General features: G+C 36.0%; 2 protein-coding genes and 1 pseudogene across 3 annotated transcripts; 1 reads left to right on the forward strand and 2 right to left on the reverse strand.

Annotated features, from left to right (window-relative positions):
- Nucleotides 1-101: 101 nt before the first annotated feature.
- On the reverse strand, nt 102-1,082 carry LOC110883303 (annotated as a pseudogene).
- A 2,793-nt stretch (nt 1,083-3,875) lies between these two features.
- On the forward strand, nt 3,876-8,487 carry LOC110883300 (protein FAR1-RELATED SEQUENCE 5-like). Its single transcript, XM_035978412.1, has 6 exons — nt 3,876-4,178; nt 4,498-4,647; nt 6,654-6,800; nt 7,792-7,934; nt 8,115-8,373; nt 8,437-8,487. The coding sequence occupies exons 1-6, from the start codon at nt 3,876-3,878 to the stop codon at nt 8,485-8,487; spliced, it is 1,053 nt and encodes a 350-aa protein (XP_035834305.1).
- Nucleotides 8,488-14,183: 5,696 nt separating this feature from the next.
- Nucleotides 14,184-16,613, reverse strand: LOC110886559. Of its 2 annotated transcripts, none has more exons than XM_022134367.2 (3): nt 15,996-16,613; nt 14,872-14,943; nt 14,184-14,757 (listed from the first exon to the last, which is right to left on the reverse strand). In XM_022134367.2, the coding sequence occupies exons 1-3, from the start codon at nt 16,575-16,577 to the stop codon at nt 14,755-14,757; spliced, it is 657 nt and encodes a 218-aa protein (XP_021990059.1). In that variant the 5' UTR covers nt 16,578-16,613; the 3' UTR covers nt 14,184-14,754. The 2 variants fall into 2 exon arrangements, with proteins under 2 accessions (XP_021990059.1, XP_021990060.1); XM_022134368.2 differs by having other exon boundaries at nt 14,184-14,787.
- Between the last annotated feature and the right edge of the window lie 843 nt (nt 16,614-17,456).

The following is a 17,456-nucleotide window of genomic DNA, read 5'->3' on the forward strand; positions in this document are numbered from 1 at the left end:
TACATTTTTGATAATTTCTTTAAACCCCATATAAAATATAAATTAATAATTCCTTATATATAGCATATTACATGAATGACTTATGAAGGTTTCTTGAAAAATGACTCAATTGTCTTTTGTTTTTTTGTTGAAATCAATTTCCCCTTGAATCTCGTCTCTAATTTTCCTTAGTATGGTAAGAACTTCTGGTGTTGTTTTCTCATAGCTCAACAAGAAATTGTTCAATGTGATGACGCTTTAATAGCTTCGTTTCGCGAAGGGGGCTCCATTGTAGAACTTTCATCATCTTCTTCATCGATATCATCTTTATTAATTCCAATAACGCTTTCAATAATTTCTTCATCAGTCGTCAACAACTGTGCAACTACATTTTCTTCTGGGTGAGTCAGAACATCTTCGACATCCATTGCATTGCGATAACCCAACTCTTTGATTAAATTCTGGAGTTCTTGAGGGCTTTCACCACCTTCATCTGAGTTCTCAAAAGTCATGTTATCTGTTGATCGAAGTTTACAATGACGAAAGCAGTTAGCAATTGTATTTGCACGAACATCCATAGTCCATGCTGAAATTGCAAGATTCATTGCATCTAATACATTTATTTTTGCTGGATTTGGAACCCCTAATTCATAACCCTCCAAAAGACTTCTATAAAATCGACGACGATAATGCATCTTAAAAGCTCGCATGATCCCCGCGTCACAAGGTTGAATTTTTGAAGTTGTGTTTGGTGGCAAAAAAGTAAAGTCTGGAGTGTCTACTGGATACATATCTTTCATGAACTTTTTCGCCTTCTCGATGATTAGTTCACCTGTCATATTCACATGTTCTTGATATTGAAGAATCCATTCATAAAGAGATTTTTCTAGGTCAGGAAATTTTGCTGGTTTGTGCCGCTTAACATCGCCTCTTTCGGGAGCAAGTGAGAGATACTCTAAAGACCGCTTAACTGTATTCGATATTGTCGCTTGACTCACCTGCAAACCATAGTTACTATGAACCCATTCTTGCAATTGCTTTTGAGTGAGACTTGGATTATCCTTGTTGTGCTTGCATAATGCTCTTCGAATCTCGTCTGTCATTGTTGTTTTTTTCACACCTTTAAGATGGGAAGCCATGTTGTGTGTATGATTTGTTTGTGTTAAGCTATTTTGATCTTGTATTTATATAGAAAATATTTTTAATGCCCATAAAGTGATACATTGAACACAAGAAGCATAATAAGGTGGGAGATTGAAGGTTTCTTTCAAATTGGGTCGTTCATTTGATATACATGCATTGTATACAATAATTAAGTGGAAGCTTGAAATGTGTTTGTAAACTAAGTATTCTACTATAAATTAATAAAATATTAATTAATATATAAATTAATAATTATTAATTTATCGATTAATTAATAACTCTTTTAATTAATAAATTTTGGTGGTTCCAAGTGTATTATTTTATAGAGTTTCTACTGTACATAACTTGGGGATTAGAATCAAATACAAAGGATCCTAATTGTAAGAAGGGTACAAAAGCTCCTAAAAAACCCACTACAAAAAAAAAAAAAAAAACCTTAAACATCCACCACCACCCAAACACCTAAACCGTCACCCCCACCCACCCCTCCCCCATCACCGCCCCCCCCCCCCCCAAAAAAAAAAAATTGCCGAGGGGGTGGGGGGTTTAGGTTTTTGGGTGAGGGTGGGTGTTTAGTTTTTTTTTTAGATTCTTTTTAGTTTTTTTTTTTTTTTTTTTTTTTTTTGGGGGGGGGGGTTAGGTTTTTGGGTGGTGGTGGGGGGTTAGGTTTTTTTTTGGGTGATGGTATCTACACATCCCCTAAAATTTTTGTACATCCCTCAATAGAAACCAATCAACCATATAGGCCAATACGCTTCCTATAGGGTTTGAAGCATTAAATGGACACCAATAGGAAGCGTATTGGGCAATACGGTTCTATGACCCAATAGGAAGCGTATTGCCCAATACGATTCCCATAAGTTTAATAGGAAGCGTATAGGGCAATACACTTCCCATAGGGCTTGGGTTGGTGAACGCATTAAATCAATAGGAAGCGTATTGGGAATACGATTCCTACTGGTATAATAGGAAGCGTATGGGGCAATATAGTTCCCCTAGACCCAAAGTATAGGAAGCGTATGGGGCAATATGGTTCCCCTAGACCCAAAGTATAGGAAGCGTATGGGGCAATATGATTCCCCTAGAGCCAATGTATAGGAAGCGTATGGGGCAATATGGTTCCCCTGGTCCCCTAATCTGAATCATTTTTATAAAAATGTGTCAAAAAAACGTTTATATATTATTTGTATAACTTAAATTCTTTTAATTTTAAATTTGCAGATATGGCGTCAGATGATGAGATGGATCGCGCGGGAGATTTCGATCCATGGGCCGGTGACGATTGTTCACAATATCTATATATGATATACCTTTCCCAAACGTATGAAGCGAAACGGTTCAATAAACTTAGGGAGATGAAGGTAGGGTGCATGAGAGGGATACATTGGGATTCGTTAGAGACATGCGGGGTGGCGGACACTGTTCGACAGGTATTTGAGATGTAATGGGTATTTTGTTTAAATTCTTATAGCCTTACGACCCGTCCTATACTCAGCCAGACCTTTCCTTGCCACATTTTCCTCGGTCCGGCCAGACCATGCCGCTCTTTCCTCTGTCCGACCTTTCCATGCAGGTATGTTATTTTGTTTTATTTCATTTTCTACGAACAATTTTAATGTTATGTAATGAGTATTTTGTTTGAATTTTTTATAGGCTCCAGGCACGTCCTATAGACGGCACAGCCCGTCACCCTCTACTAGGTGTGGCCCGAACTTTACAGAGGAGGAGCTCGCTGAGTCTGACGAGGAGTCTGACGAGTATTGATGATGATAGTGGTTTTTATTATCATATTATGTAGTACTGTATGAATAATTGAATTTAATTTTAAGTATTTGTAATATTTGTTTAATTTGGATATGTTTAATTTGTTTGGATTGCTTAATTTCACTACGTCTTTTATAAAATTTATAACAAAAAAACTAACATCATTTTATAACAAAAACACAACTTAATTAATGTTTAAAAAATAAAGTTCAAAAAGATACTAATAACAATATGCTGTTCTTGCAAAAAAAAAAATAAATAAATAAAATTCCTCCAGGGAACGTATGGCCCTATATAATTCCTCTTGTCTTTTGAAAAAAAAAAATCATTAAGGGAGCGTATGGCCCTGTACAATTCCTTTTAGCTGACCATCTTTTGAAAAGTTTGGTACACATATATGAAGTGTATTGCTTAATACGCTTGGACCTAGAGGAACCGTATTGCCCTATATGCTTCCTCTGGTCCCCTAATCATTAGCTGACCATCTTCTGAAAAGTTTGTACTTCAAGTATACATATAGGAAGTGTATTGCTCAATACGCTTGGACCCAGAGAAACCGTATTACCCTATACGCTTCCTATAGGGTTCAAGGGATGTGCAAATAACCAAAGGGGATGTGTGAATAACCAAGCCCTTTTTTTTTGGGGGGGGGGGGGGGGGTTAGGTTTTTGGGTGGTGGTGGGGGTGGGTGTTTAGGTTTTGGGTGGTGATATAGTGGGTTTAATTTTAGGTTATTGGACACTTGTCATTCTATAAATCTTCTTACACTTCTTACAATTAGGAGCCTTTATAGAATAACTTAATCCCTGGGGATAAATACACAAATGAATTCAAACTTTAATGACTACGTATAAAAGAATTGTGAATTCTCATGAGCATTCACAATAATGGTTAAGTCGAGACGTTACGCAATTGTTACTTAAAAGAGTAAATAAAAGAATAAACATCATCGTTAACTTTTTATCTGGTTTCATATATTTTAAGGCCAAATGTCTATGAAAGCCCTAATAGGACTAAGTATTAGACGCCAAAGAAATGTACCTATTGATTTCAAAACACACGTTGGAGCCAAGTTTTGTTCACTAGACAAAGTTATTTTCATGTACGAGGAGTATGCTGAGAGAGCTGGATTTTGTACGCGGTGGGTATTACAAAAAAATAAAGAAATTAAAAGAAGGAAGCTTGATTTCGCCACACGAGAGTTTATTGCTAATTGTCGCAATGCTAACATTGACTCTACAAAAGCTCACAAGCTTCATGTGGTTTTAAAGGATGGCATCATAATGTCCAAGGTACGGTAAAGGACTAAAAGAATTGGGGTAGTGATATATACGATTTTATCGGGATAGAGACGCTCAGATGAAAGTTGATAAATTCACACCGCGGTCCAAGAAAGGTTATACCTTTGAATACTGAATAGTGGGCACTAGCACTGATCTTCAGTATTTGTTATGGGTGGGTAAGGTTTCGAAAACAAATTAAGAGTCATTTGGTGATGTGTTAGGCCTTTGATGCTACATACCACACTAACATGCAAGTATTTTAGTCATATTATGTGATCCAATTGGTTGTTATTTTTTAACACATATGAAGTTTTTAATTAATGTGTAGGTACGAATGATCTTTGTTTCTTTCACCGGCGTTGATCATCACAAGAAGTGCACCATTTTTGGAGTCGGGTTGTTGCATAATGAAACCGTTGAGCCATACACATGGCGTCTTCAGAAGTTTTTCGAAGCTGATGGAAAACAACTCACTTTGGTTTTAACTAATTCATGTGAAGCTGAAACATGCTATGAATAACGTAATGGATAGGTCAATTCCTAGATTGTGTATGTGACACATTATGAAAAAAAAAACTAACAAAGGTATGTATTTCTAATGCTAAATAGATTTGTATTTTCTTCAAACATATATTAATTGCATCAACGTTACATATGTGAGGAGAATAATTCTTCAGTTTCTAATGTACACATTTGTACAGTCAATATTTACATATGTGTTTATATATTAAAAATAACATTCTTTACATTTCTCAATACATACAACTACATTGAGGGAGACAAATTAAATAATCTAAAGCTTCGTCAAAAGATCCACAAGCTTTTGTGGAATGTTTTTATAGAACCGACTAAGGGGCTGTTTGACAACATCTGAATGGTTAAGTGCTGAACCAGTAAAAGGTCTGAACCATTAAGTGCTGAACCAGTAAGAGGTCTGAACCATTAAGAGCCTGTATAATGCTTAACCGTTCAGAGGCAAATGTCTGACCAATTCAGATTATAGGTCTTAACCATTCAGACTCTGTATAATGCTTAACCATTCAGAGGCAAATGCCTGAACCATTCAGACATTTGTTCATGAAACAAACAGTCTGAATCATTAAGTGCTGAACCAGTAAGAGGAACCATTAAGAGCCTCATTAAGAGGTAAACAAACAACCCCTAAGATTTGAAAAAAAAAGATGGAATTTATTGGTGGCATAATATTGTTTAGAAGACCATGCATGGATGTCTAAAGTGTATGCAATTCGGGGACAGTGGATTCCTTGTCATTTTCAAAATTTACCTATGTGTTGTTTAATGAAGACAACATCTAGATGTGAGAGTGCCAACCATTTGTTTAAAGCAAATTCTAATGGGGCAAATACATTGATACAGTTTATGTTGTGTTATGTTACATTTATTGAAGGAATACGTCACGACCAACATTTACTCGAGCATTCAACAACTACCAATCCGACATTTAAAACAACATTACCCATAGAGCATCACGCGAACAAGATTTATACCAAGACAATATTTACAACATTGTGTTAAATTGCAGAACGAGGTATTGTCAATGGAATATATACACCTCGTTCTGCAATATAACACAATGTTGTAGATTTGTATAACTCCTTTTGAACATAAAAAATGGCCCTCATATAAATCTCATTCATGTGACATTCTATAGGTAGTGGAGTTTTAATGTCAGATTGGTAGTTGCTATTGAATGCTCGAGCAAACGTTGCTCGTGCCGTATTCCATCAATAGTTGTATCTTAACATAAACAACTTATACCAACGCATTTGCCTCGTTAGAATTCGCTTTAAACAAATGGTTGGCACTCTCACACCTAGATGGTGTCTTCATTAAACAACACAGATAAATCTCAGAAATAACAAGGAATCCTCTATTTCCAGATTGTATACATTTCAAACATACATACATCGGCTTCCAAACCATATTCGGCCATCAATAAATTCCATCTTTTTTTTTTTCAAATCTAGACGGTTCTGTATAAACATTCCACACAAGAAAGGTGTGTATTATTCAATTTGTCTCAATCAATTTAGTTGTATGTATTAAGAAATAAGGAGAAGGTTATTTATGAGATAAAAAAAAAAAAAAACCTAATACGTAAAACTAGTGTACATCTATATAGCATTAAAAAAACCTAATAAAAAAAAACCTAATATGTAAACACATATGTAGGTAAAGAGTATGGTACAAATTACCTAATCGCACATTACATACGCGGCGATAATAGCCATACACGTGTCCTGATTCGTTTTTTCATATATAAGGTTAAATCAGGCAATTAATTCAATCAACTGAGGGCAAATTCGTCTCTTCATTCAATCAACGAGCGAGAAGTTCGTTACACTAATATCCTGGTAATTATCATTCGAATCAGTTTCAAATTTTTCATAATTCTCAAATTGCAGTTTTCGTTTTTCTGTTAGGGTTTCATTCAATTGTTTTTTTTTTTCGATGGATCCACAGAGCAGCACTGGACGAGCAAATGTTGATTTTGAAGAAAGTCGACCGATCGGTGATCATGCTCAATTATCTGCATATCAGAGAGTTTCCATTGAGGATGTTTTAAATCCGCGACCTGCAAATCCAAATCCAATTGCAAGTTCAAGTGTTGTAAACGATTGTTCTAATTGTAATTATGTTAATTCAGATCTCTAAATTGTTCGTATACTTGTTTTTTGTTTAATCGTACCACTGATTTTACATTGTTGTAACTGTTTTTGAAGTTTGAATGTTGAGTATATTTTTCACATGAAAGCAACATGTACAAATTCGCATGTTATGAGTCTTTCAATTCGCATTTGATTTTTATTTTCTTTAAGTATTTCGCATGTATAAAACAGATTTATCAAAATCATCAATTTCATATTTTTTCCCATAGATTTCGCATGTGTTGGCGTTCTTTAAAATGAAATTATCTTGTTATTAATATATCGCATGTAAATAGTCCGATAATTCGCATGTTTTTCTGTTTTGATTCATTTAGATGAAAGGGTTTACACTCCGGAGGTTCAAGCATCAGCTACACCTGTTGTTGGAATGCAATTTATCTCTATTGAACAAGCATATGCGTTTTACCAATCATATGCTAAGTTAGCTGGTTTTTCTATTCGGAAAGGTGGTGAAGTGCACAGTGGTGGTATAATCAAAACTAAGTATTTTGTTTGTTCTAAAGAGGGACATAAGCCACTGTGTATTGACGATCGTTATTCGAAGTCAAAGAAGCAATTCAAAACAAGGAACAGGGGGACTATTAGAACTGGATGCAAAGCTCAACTTATGATTTGCACTGTGGATGGTAGATTATATACAGTAAAGAGATTTGTTGATGGCCATAATCATAAGTTTGTATGTCAAAATGATATTCACATGCTGCCATCTTACAGACAATTGTCAGATGTCCAGGAGGAGATGGTATGGGAACTAGGCACTTTAAACCTTGGTCCTGTCAAAGCTTTTCATATAACGATGAAACGTTATGGTGGTCTCGAGAACGTTGGTGCCACGGTTGATGATTGCAAACATTTTAGGAAGCGAATTAACAGCTATATAGGAGAATATGATGCTGATATGGTGATTAATAGGATGACTGACAAAAAAACAGTATTTAGCTGATTATTCGTTTAAATATTCTGTTGATGATGACAAACGGTTAACTGGTTTGTTCTGGGCTGATGGTTTATGCAAGCTTAACTATATGGAATTTGGGGATGTGATATCGTTCGATGCAACTTTCAAGACAAACAGGTTAGTGTTTCAAGACAAACATGTTTTTTTACTATTTTCGCATGTTATATGTCTTCATGAGCTTGTAATATCGCATGTGTAGAAGTGGTGTTGAATATATCGCATGTTATACTTTTTGTTTTCGCATGTGGTTTTTTATAATTAGCATGTTTTCAACGTGTTTTCGCATGTGTTGTTCAGGTACAAGATGGTGTTTGTTCCGTTCACTGGCATGGATAATCACTGTCGAAATGTAACACTTGGAGCTGGGTTGTTGGCATCGAAGAGCATTGAATCATATAAATGGCTTCTGAATTCATTCTTAAAGTCATTTGGTCAGCAGCCAAAGGTTGTAGTGACAGATCAAGACCCTGCTATGAAACAAGCTATTGAGGAGGTTTTCCCTATCAGCAGACACAGATTGTGCATGTGGCACATAATGAGAAAAGTGGCAGATAAGGTATAGCATGCTATATTGTCTTCTGTTAGCGTTATTTTTTTATATTATATATTTTTGTCATAGGCTGATATAAAAAACATTTATTGTTTAGGTTGGACACGAGTTGTGCAATAACGATGAGTTTAAAAGGAGGATGTGCGACATTGTATGGACTGATTCGATTGAGCCCGAAGAATTCGAGAGACAGTGGAAGTTGGTGATGATTGAGTTCGGTCTCACAGAAAACAAATGGATTGATGATATGTTTGTGATGAGATCCATGTGGATTCCGGCTTTTTACCGTCACGAGCCAATGTCGGGACTTATGAGAACAACTTCAAGATCAGAGAGTGAGAACCATTTTTTCTGCCAGGTGGCTAATTCACAACTCACTCTCGTAGAGTTTATGAATCATTTTGATGGTGCAATGGATGTCCAACGTTTTAATCATAGAAAGAACGATCATATTTCAAGATATACTGAGCCTGCTGATTGGAGCGAAACTACTTTGGAAAAAGATGCTGCCAAGAGATTCACCAGGTCTATATTCTTTGATCAGCAAATAGAGATTTATGGTACAATTTCTGAATGTCTGCTGATGGACACCAAAATAGAGGGTCCACAGATCATGATAATGTTGAAGGACTTTAAAGCCCATGGAGATGGTTTATTGGAGGCATTATAGCATATTTATTTTAAACATGCGATTTTTGATAACATACATGCGAATTTCTTTTTTTTTTTCAGATCATCATCTTGAAATATGCGATTTTGGTTTTTTCTCATGCGATTTTAAAATTTATTCATTTGCATGATTTTTTTAGACATGCGAAATTGTTATGTTACACATGCGATTTTAATTTTTATTATATATATATATATTTGGTTTTTCCTAGGTGTGGTTCAAGAATCTTGAAAATGATGTAACTGCACAGTGTAGCTGTTTGCGTTTTGAGCAGTATGGGCTGCTATGCAAACACATTTATTTTCTTTTCAAGATGTTTGGTGTTAAAGAAATACCAAACAAATATGTTACGGACGAAGGATGTGGTGCCGAATGAGTTAAATGTGAAGTACAATTTAAATGTGGGTGGCAAGGATGTGCAACACAAGGCTAAACGGATTGCTCATGAAATCATCCACACAGGGGAGTATTTGGTTAGTAATTTGATTTCTGACCTTGATCAACTTGTTTTAGTGAGGGATCAAATGATGCAGCTTAAAGAGAGAGTTGATCAGAGTCGAATAACCAAGCAACTTGATCCAAAATTTGACCGATTTTCAAAGTTGATTGGTTATCAACATCCAGTAACTAATGCTCCTGCTACTGTCCGTGTGCCGGCTGGTATAAGAAACAAAGGTCGCGGCTCGCATAAAAGGATTAAATCTAAGAAGGAACAAATGATCAGCCGCAAAGGGAAAAGATCAAGGACATGTAGCGTATGCAATGAAAAAGGTCATAACATTCGGACTTGCGAGGAGCTGAAAGCCAAACAAGGTAAACAACAAAAAAAGAAGACGAAGGGCGTCCAGATCGAAAATGTTGCCAGAGACAAAGACAATGAGGTCGAAGACGACGAAGAGGAAGATGAGTTTGAAGATTACAGTAGTGATAATGGATCTGAAGAAGAAGATCAGTGGGAGGAGGTTTCGGAAGATGATGAGGATGAGTAGTTTTTTTCTAAATGAACATGCGAATTTATACGAAACACATGAGATTTTTATATTCATCTGTTTATATCATTCTTACATGCGATTTCAGTATATAAACATGCGATTTTATAAGCTTCGGTTTATAATCATTCTTACATGCGATTTCACTTTTATTACATGCGATTTTTGAGTTACCTTGTTTTGTTCTGTGACAATGATGGCTATATCATTCATGCGATTTAATATTATAAGCAAGCATAATATGTGTTCAAAACATGTACCCAAAATATAAGAATAGTTGTTATTGTCTAACACAGCCACAACTACAAAACGATTAAAAAGAGATTTTAGTTACTTGAAGCAAATATTTTGTCACGTTCAGAAGAGCTGAACTCCATCTTCTCCTTCACAGTGTTCAGAGCATCTGTCAGGAAAGAGAAGGCTAAGTCATCAGCTCGAGATTACTCCTTTATGTGATCCAAAGCTCTGTCTCTGAAGCTTGATGATGGTTCTTGAAGTAGTTTTTCCCATACATCTTGATTTTTCTTGATTTGTTCAAGAATTTTGCCCTCCACATCAAGAACCAGATGAGAAGAGGTGATATCAGTGCTTATTTCTGTCAACGTGCGAGTTGACAATAGCTCTTTGATTGCAATGTTTTTGATTTTTTCTGAATCTTCAGATGCCATTTTTGTTGGTCTGGTTTTTGTGTGTGTTTTTTTCGTCTTCTATGTCTTAATATGGAAGGTAGTTATATCTAGGTTTTTTATATTAATATAGTAAATTTATTATGTAGGTAGGGTGGTAAGTTCAGTAGTATTTATTGTAAAATTGATAATTACATGTCAAATTACAGTCACATCGGTAATAAATTAAGTTTTTTTTATATAAAATACTTCTATTTTTAGTTTTTAAGATTCGTAATTTGTTTTTTTTTTTGTTTTTTTTTTTTTTTGCATTTTTAGGACAAAGTAATTTTAAAGTATTTTGCAGTGTTTTTATTCAAAATCGCATTTGAATCGAAAATAAATTCGCAAACTTTAAGAAACCTAAATATAATTATCTTTTTTTCTGATATCGCATGTGTAAAAGCATGAATTCGCACACTATATGAAATTTCAAAGAATTCTTAACTTTTTACTGAATCGCATGTGCATTGTCATGAATTCGCACACTATATGAAATTTCAAAGAATTCTTAACTTTTTACTAAAATCGCATGTGCATTGTCATGAATTCGCACACTATATGAAATTTCAAAGAATTCTTCTTTTTATTGAAATCGCATCTGCATTGTCATGAATTCGCACATTATATCACACCCTGCATCATCTTCTTCGATAGTCGGTCCATCGATTTGTTTCAGTTCTGAATTTCCAAATTCATCGGAAGTTCAATTCACAGAAGGATTTGGTGAATAGGAATCGATCGATTTTTGATTAATTGTTATAATTTCGATTACGGTTTTGATTTAGAATCTTACGTTATGATTTTTAAGGTTTTGTTTGCTGATTATCAGGGGTTTTGATCTCGCATTTGACGATTTTAACCTTGGCGGTTTCTTTTTATTAATTTTAATTTGATAAATTTAATAGTAAAACACGCTGTTTAAATGAGATGATCTGACGGTTGTGGATGAAGCGTACATAATGTACGATTAGTTGATTTGTATGATAACCGGCCTCCACATATGTAATAATGTGTACATATGTGTACATCTAAACTGAAAAATTATTCTTCTTATACACATATGTAATGTTTATGCAATTTGTATATGTTCAGGGGCGGAACCAGTGGGGGGTCAAGAGGGTCCACTGACCCCCCGGACATAGAATTTGTAAGATTTTTATATGTACAATATGAGATTTTTCTAGGGAAAAACATGTTTTAGGCTCTCTAGTTGTAGCCGGTAGAAAAGAGAGTCTTATGATGACCCCCTGAAAAAGAAGTTCTGGTTCCGCCACTGTATAGGTTAGAAGAAATACAAATCTATATAGCATTAGAAATACATACCTCTGCTGGTAGTTTTTTTTGATAATCTGCCACATACACAACCTATTCACAACTTGTTTATAGCACCATCCTAATCAGTTAAAACCAGTGGGCTGTTTTCCATGACCTTACTTCCGAAGAAGCCATGTGTATGACCCAAAGGTTTCATTATGCAACAATCCAACTACAAAAATGGTGCACTACTTGTGATGATCAACGTCAATGAAAGAAACAAAGATCATATCATACCTACACATTAATTAAAAACTCCATGTGTTCAAAATAACAATGAATTGAACCACATAATATAACTGAAAGACTTACATGTTAGTGTGGTATGTAGCATCAAGGGCTACACATCACCAAATGACTGATAATTTGTTTTCAAAACATTATCCACCCAAAACAAAGACCGAAGCTTAGTGGCCGCTATTCGGTATTCAATGGTATAATCTTGGATATTCTTGGACCGCGTTGTGATTTATCAACTATCATACGCTAGGTTCTCCCTATGGCGCTACGCATCGTTCCCTTCGGTCGAGAGAGCGTCTCTAGCCCCGATAAAATCACGTATATCTTTACCCCAATTCTTCTAGTTTGTTATCGTACCCCGGACATTATGATCCTACCCTTTAAAACCACATGAAGTTTGTGAGCTTTGTTAGGGCCAATTTTAGCATTACGGCAATTGGCGAAATATAGCTTCCTTCTTTTACATGTCAAATCGAGGATGTCGGGGAAAACAAAATCGTGGTTGTGAATTTCAACAAAACTGTAAACCTCATAATCTGAAGAAGACTTTTTTCACACGCCTGATTTTAACACAAGCTTTGCAACCAACTACCTTAATGTTTGTGCGACAAGAAGGGGAAGTAGATAATGTAATTTGTTTGATGTCATTATTGGGCATGTAACAGCAATAGGATTGTATATTAAAACAAGGGCAGAGCCTTCCAGTGAATAGATGGATCATAGTATAGTAAACCAGGAGAACAAAAAGGAATAGAAACCAAAAGAGCCCATTCACGATTTAGACACAACAGAGAGGATGGCTAACACATTGAGACCAGCACAAATCTCTGTCTTTGGATCGATTCTTAATCCATTCAAACAAAGCTGATAGTGTTTTCCACCGTTTTGTCGACTGAGCTCTGTACGTGTCTAAAAATTCTGCCATTCCGTTCAATCCAAATGCACCAAAGAGACGTGTAAATAATTCCCATCATAATCTTCTTATTAACTTTCTAAGAACTCAGGCCAAGGTTGTTGTGAGATGTGGTGGGCAGTATGGCTCTGACAGAGAGAAAAAAGGTGACAACAGTGCGGTTTCACGGTAGAAGTCAGTCTACACGGACAACCATAGACCAAAGAGAAGGGAGATATCCTTGGGGCTTCTTCACACGTACGAACGTAGACGTCTGTCGACTTAAAACTGTCTGCAGATGGCAGATTCCCCAAGTCTTAAAGATTATTAGTTGTGTTCGTTTGCTGACGCACAGCAAGAAACCACAAGCAAAGAGAAATGTATAAAATCTCCTTTTAGTGTTAACAGATTAATTTAGTGGGAGCTCTTAATATAAGTTTATTATGTTCTCGTTTTTAGGTACTCTAAACAACTCACCCACACATACATTAGGGCATTAAACATGTAGGCAGACGATCCAAACCTATGCAGTTAATATCGGTGATATATCGGTTATATCGGTCATATCAGTCCCTTAGTAAAATATCGGTGTCAAATATCGGTACCGATATTATCGGCGATATTGACCGATATATAACCGATATTTGACCGATATTGGTGTTAAATTGCTATATATATAAATTCTGCATTATATTAAAATTACCGATATCTCACCCAGATAACCTATATTTCAAATATCGGTCCTTGACCGATATCCGATATTTTACCGCATTAACTGCATAGATCCAAACATTACGGGGCTCTTGGCCGGCACTCTGGTTGACGGGCTTTAAAAAAAAGCTCTTGTATATAGGTTTAGCATCACCATAACCGACAAGAGCTCGATAGCATGACAAGCCTTGGTCAAGGTCATAAGACTCCGCTCAAGTTCTAATCAACCTTTTCGAGCATTGTGTGGCTGTGTGCTATGCAAATACTTAAATATACCCTATACATACAGGAATTAGCTATATGAAAATTATTATAAACTATAGCAGCAAACAAGTCGAATTTTTATCAAGTTATTCAAGTTCAAGTTCACTCGGAACGAACTACATCAAGCTCTCACATAGAGCTTATATCGAGCTTGCATAAGCGAGCATAGTTTTCTCTTACAATATCTAAAATATCCGAGCTACTCGAAGTCTCAAATCAAGCTTGAATCTTCCTCGAGACAAGCCCAAACTTGCATCACAACGGTTCATCAAGCTATTATGTTGAGTTCAAGCGTAGTCGAGCCTTGTCGAGCTCGGTTCTAGCCGTTTGAAACCCTAAACACGACTACACTATCCACTAACAGGCGGTGTGATCAATATTCACAAATCTTATCATGCAGGAATACATATGAATGATTAAGACGACTAGGAATCAGTACCGTGTAAACCTAATAACAGCATATAAACCAGAGTGTGTAATGTTATATTTACATCAGTTATCATATGAAGCAGATGTGAGTCAATGATCACCAAAGAACAGAAGCAGAAATGTGAGACTAATTTAACGAACATTTACCGAAAAACCTTAGCTTATAACATAGCCTGATTCTTTGCCGCCACAATAGTCTTTGCTGGTGCATCACTGATCACAAACAAGACTAGCATTAGCTCACTGCAAAGGGGAAGCTCAGGATTATGTTCAAAGCTGAAAGGAGAATTTAATATGATGAAAGTTGAAAAAAAGGTTTCATTTTACCGCGGGATAACAATCTTGTCGTTCAATTGTTGAATTGTGCGCGTTCACGACAACCTCACATGATAACTTGGCCTGTTCATCAACAAGAAGTTGTGTAACATACTTAGAAACAAATATTTGCCTCATGATGATCAATGATTAAATATGGAACAGAATAGTAGATATGCATGAATCAAACTAGCTAAACTTTCATCGAAAACATGAATATCCACATTCCACTATGATTTAAAAGCTAAAGCGATTCCTTAACAACAAGAACCAAAGAAATGCACAAGCTGGCATGCACCAACTGCAGATTCTTTTCATGTAGCCTGAGTATACATTAAAGTTCAAAGATCATTGCAAACCTATGCTAGTTCGAGAATAGAGACTGACAATGAAATCCCAATTTCTACCAAAAAACTCCTGAGCTTAATACGTACCCTACTACCCTGAAATTTCAATTTTAAACTGGTAGATAGTTCACCAAATCCTTTAATTACTCAAGAGTGATAAATGTGATTATAAAGAATGCAAACATGAGCCCAAAAACTAATCATTATCAACAAACAAACTGCAATGAGTTGTACTAAACCGTCCACGCGTCTAACCTCCAGTAGATTAGTAGATTGGCTGACACGTAAAACAAAAATAAAAAACCAACAGGTGAGACCCTAATTATGCACTAAATACTTATAAGTAATAATACGTGATATTAACTACTAAAATTCGGTTTAGATAGATTATAATGGCATAGATCACACCAGTGGTTCAAGTTTAGATTACATCGATGGTCACATCAGTAGTGCAACATCTCCGACAATCAAAGACGAGCTCACATAGAGCAAACCTAATGGGATGTAAGCTCAATACTAAGCTCAATAATAAAAACTCTAATCTGATGTATATTCCAATACTTTACTTATCAATAATAAAACACATAAACTACCAATATGATACTGTTCTATAACATAAATCAAACAGGAAACTCACACAATTTCACAAGGCATCCTAATTAGTACCTACAACTTACAATTAACAATAATTTGTACAGATCAATCATCAATCAACTATACAATTGGTCAATTGCTTATAATACGATGCATTCACACATTATATGTCAATCAAAGAAACACTATCCATACCTCAATCGGAAGATTAAAGAGCAGAATTCCAAGACCACCGCGAATCTCCGAAGTCGTCGTAAACGGAATCGAACCTTTAATCAAATCCTCAATCAAATGAATCGATTCAGAAATCACTTCAACTCCGTTTAACACAAGCGTGGCATCCACATACGAAGTACCAAACGCCTTCACGCTTCCGTCATCCGACGTCACAAACCCTAGCTGTTCACCTCTATACTCAACCGAAACATTAAGCGACTTATAATCAAGCGAGTAAACATCTGGATTCCGCACCTTGATTCGAACACCTAGCTCGATATCGAGTGAGACAGGAGCCGCGTGTACTTTGAGGCGATCGAGGCGGAGGTTGACGACTTTTATGTACGGATCGGATGGCCAGAGGAAGTAGATGGCGGCGGCGAGGAGGAGGACGGTGATGGCGGAGGAGATGTAACGGCGGCATGTGCGGTGGCCGGAGGTGGAGGAGAAAGGTAAGAGGATGAAGATTTGTGGTGGTTGTGGTGGTTGGGGAGATGAAGGAATAGCGTCGTATGGGTAGTTAGATGACGACGGTGGCGTTGAGGGTTTTGCGGATGTCATGGTTTGAGAGATTGATTAAATGTTATGTTGAGATGGGAAACAGGGGATTTTATAGGTTGTGCTGCCTTGTTTTTCTCAATTTTTATTATTAGGCCTATCCATTTCATACTTTTAAATCTTAAATTTTGAACGGTCTTTCGATCAATAACTTATAACTTACAAACCTATCACGAAATTTACAAGTTTGAATTTATATATTGATATTGAGAATTGATAGATCTAGTAATACATTTAGTTAAACAAGTTGTGTTTTGATCAACCTAGCAAGTTTACATGTTTATTTTATAAGTCACAAATAAAGATGATTAGATATTTTAAACCAAAAAACTAAAGATAAATAAGCATATATGCTCGCGTGGGTTCATACATCTAACAAGATTTTCAGGTTTGTATCAAACTAGTAGATGCCCCGCCCGCGTTGCGGGGCGATAGCCGAATAATTCCCAATCAATTAAAAAAACGACTACTATAATTTTGCTATGGAAAAAAAAAAACAATGATAAGACCGTAATTTTGGGGTCAGGGCAAAACTGTAATTTTTCAGGACTAATGAGCCAGTGTTAGGCAGCTAGAGTTATGCGTCGCCCGCGTTGCGGAGCGCTAAACTGAGTATTTCTTAGGTTAATATCATGTACTATGTCGGTTAGTTATACATGCTACCTATAACACGATATCAAAAAAGATACATCAAGTTAACCAGTTAAAGAAAAAAAGTACCATAGTTATGATAAAAAAATTTAACTAAAACGATGACAAGCGTGTAATTTAGCAATATTTTAGCTGCGGACGAAATCATAATTTTTAGCTGGATGCAAAATCGTAATTTTAATCTGGGAACCAAATCGTAATTTGGCAGGACTTTAGCTGTTGGCAAAACCA

The sequence above is a fragment of the Helianthus annuus genome, chromosome 10 (genome assembly GCF_002127325.2).
Source record: "Helianthus annuus cultivar XRQ/B chromosome 10, HanXRQr2.0-SUNRISE, whole genome shotgun sequence".
NCBI classification, from domain to species: domain Eukaryota; kingdom Viridiplantae; phylum Streptophyta; class Magnoliopsida; order Asterales; family Asteraceae; genus Helianthus; species Helianthus annuus.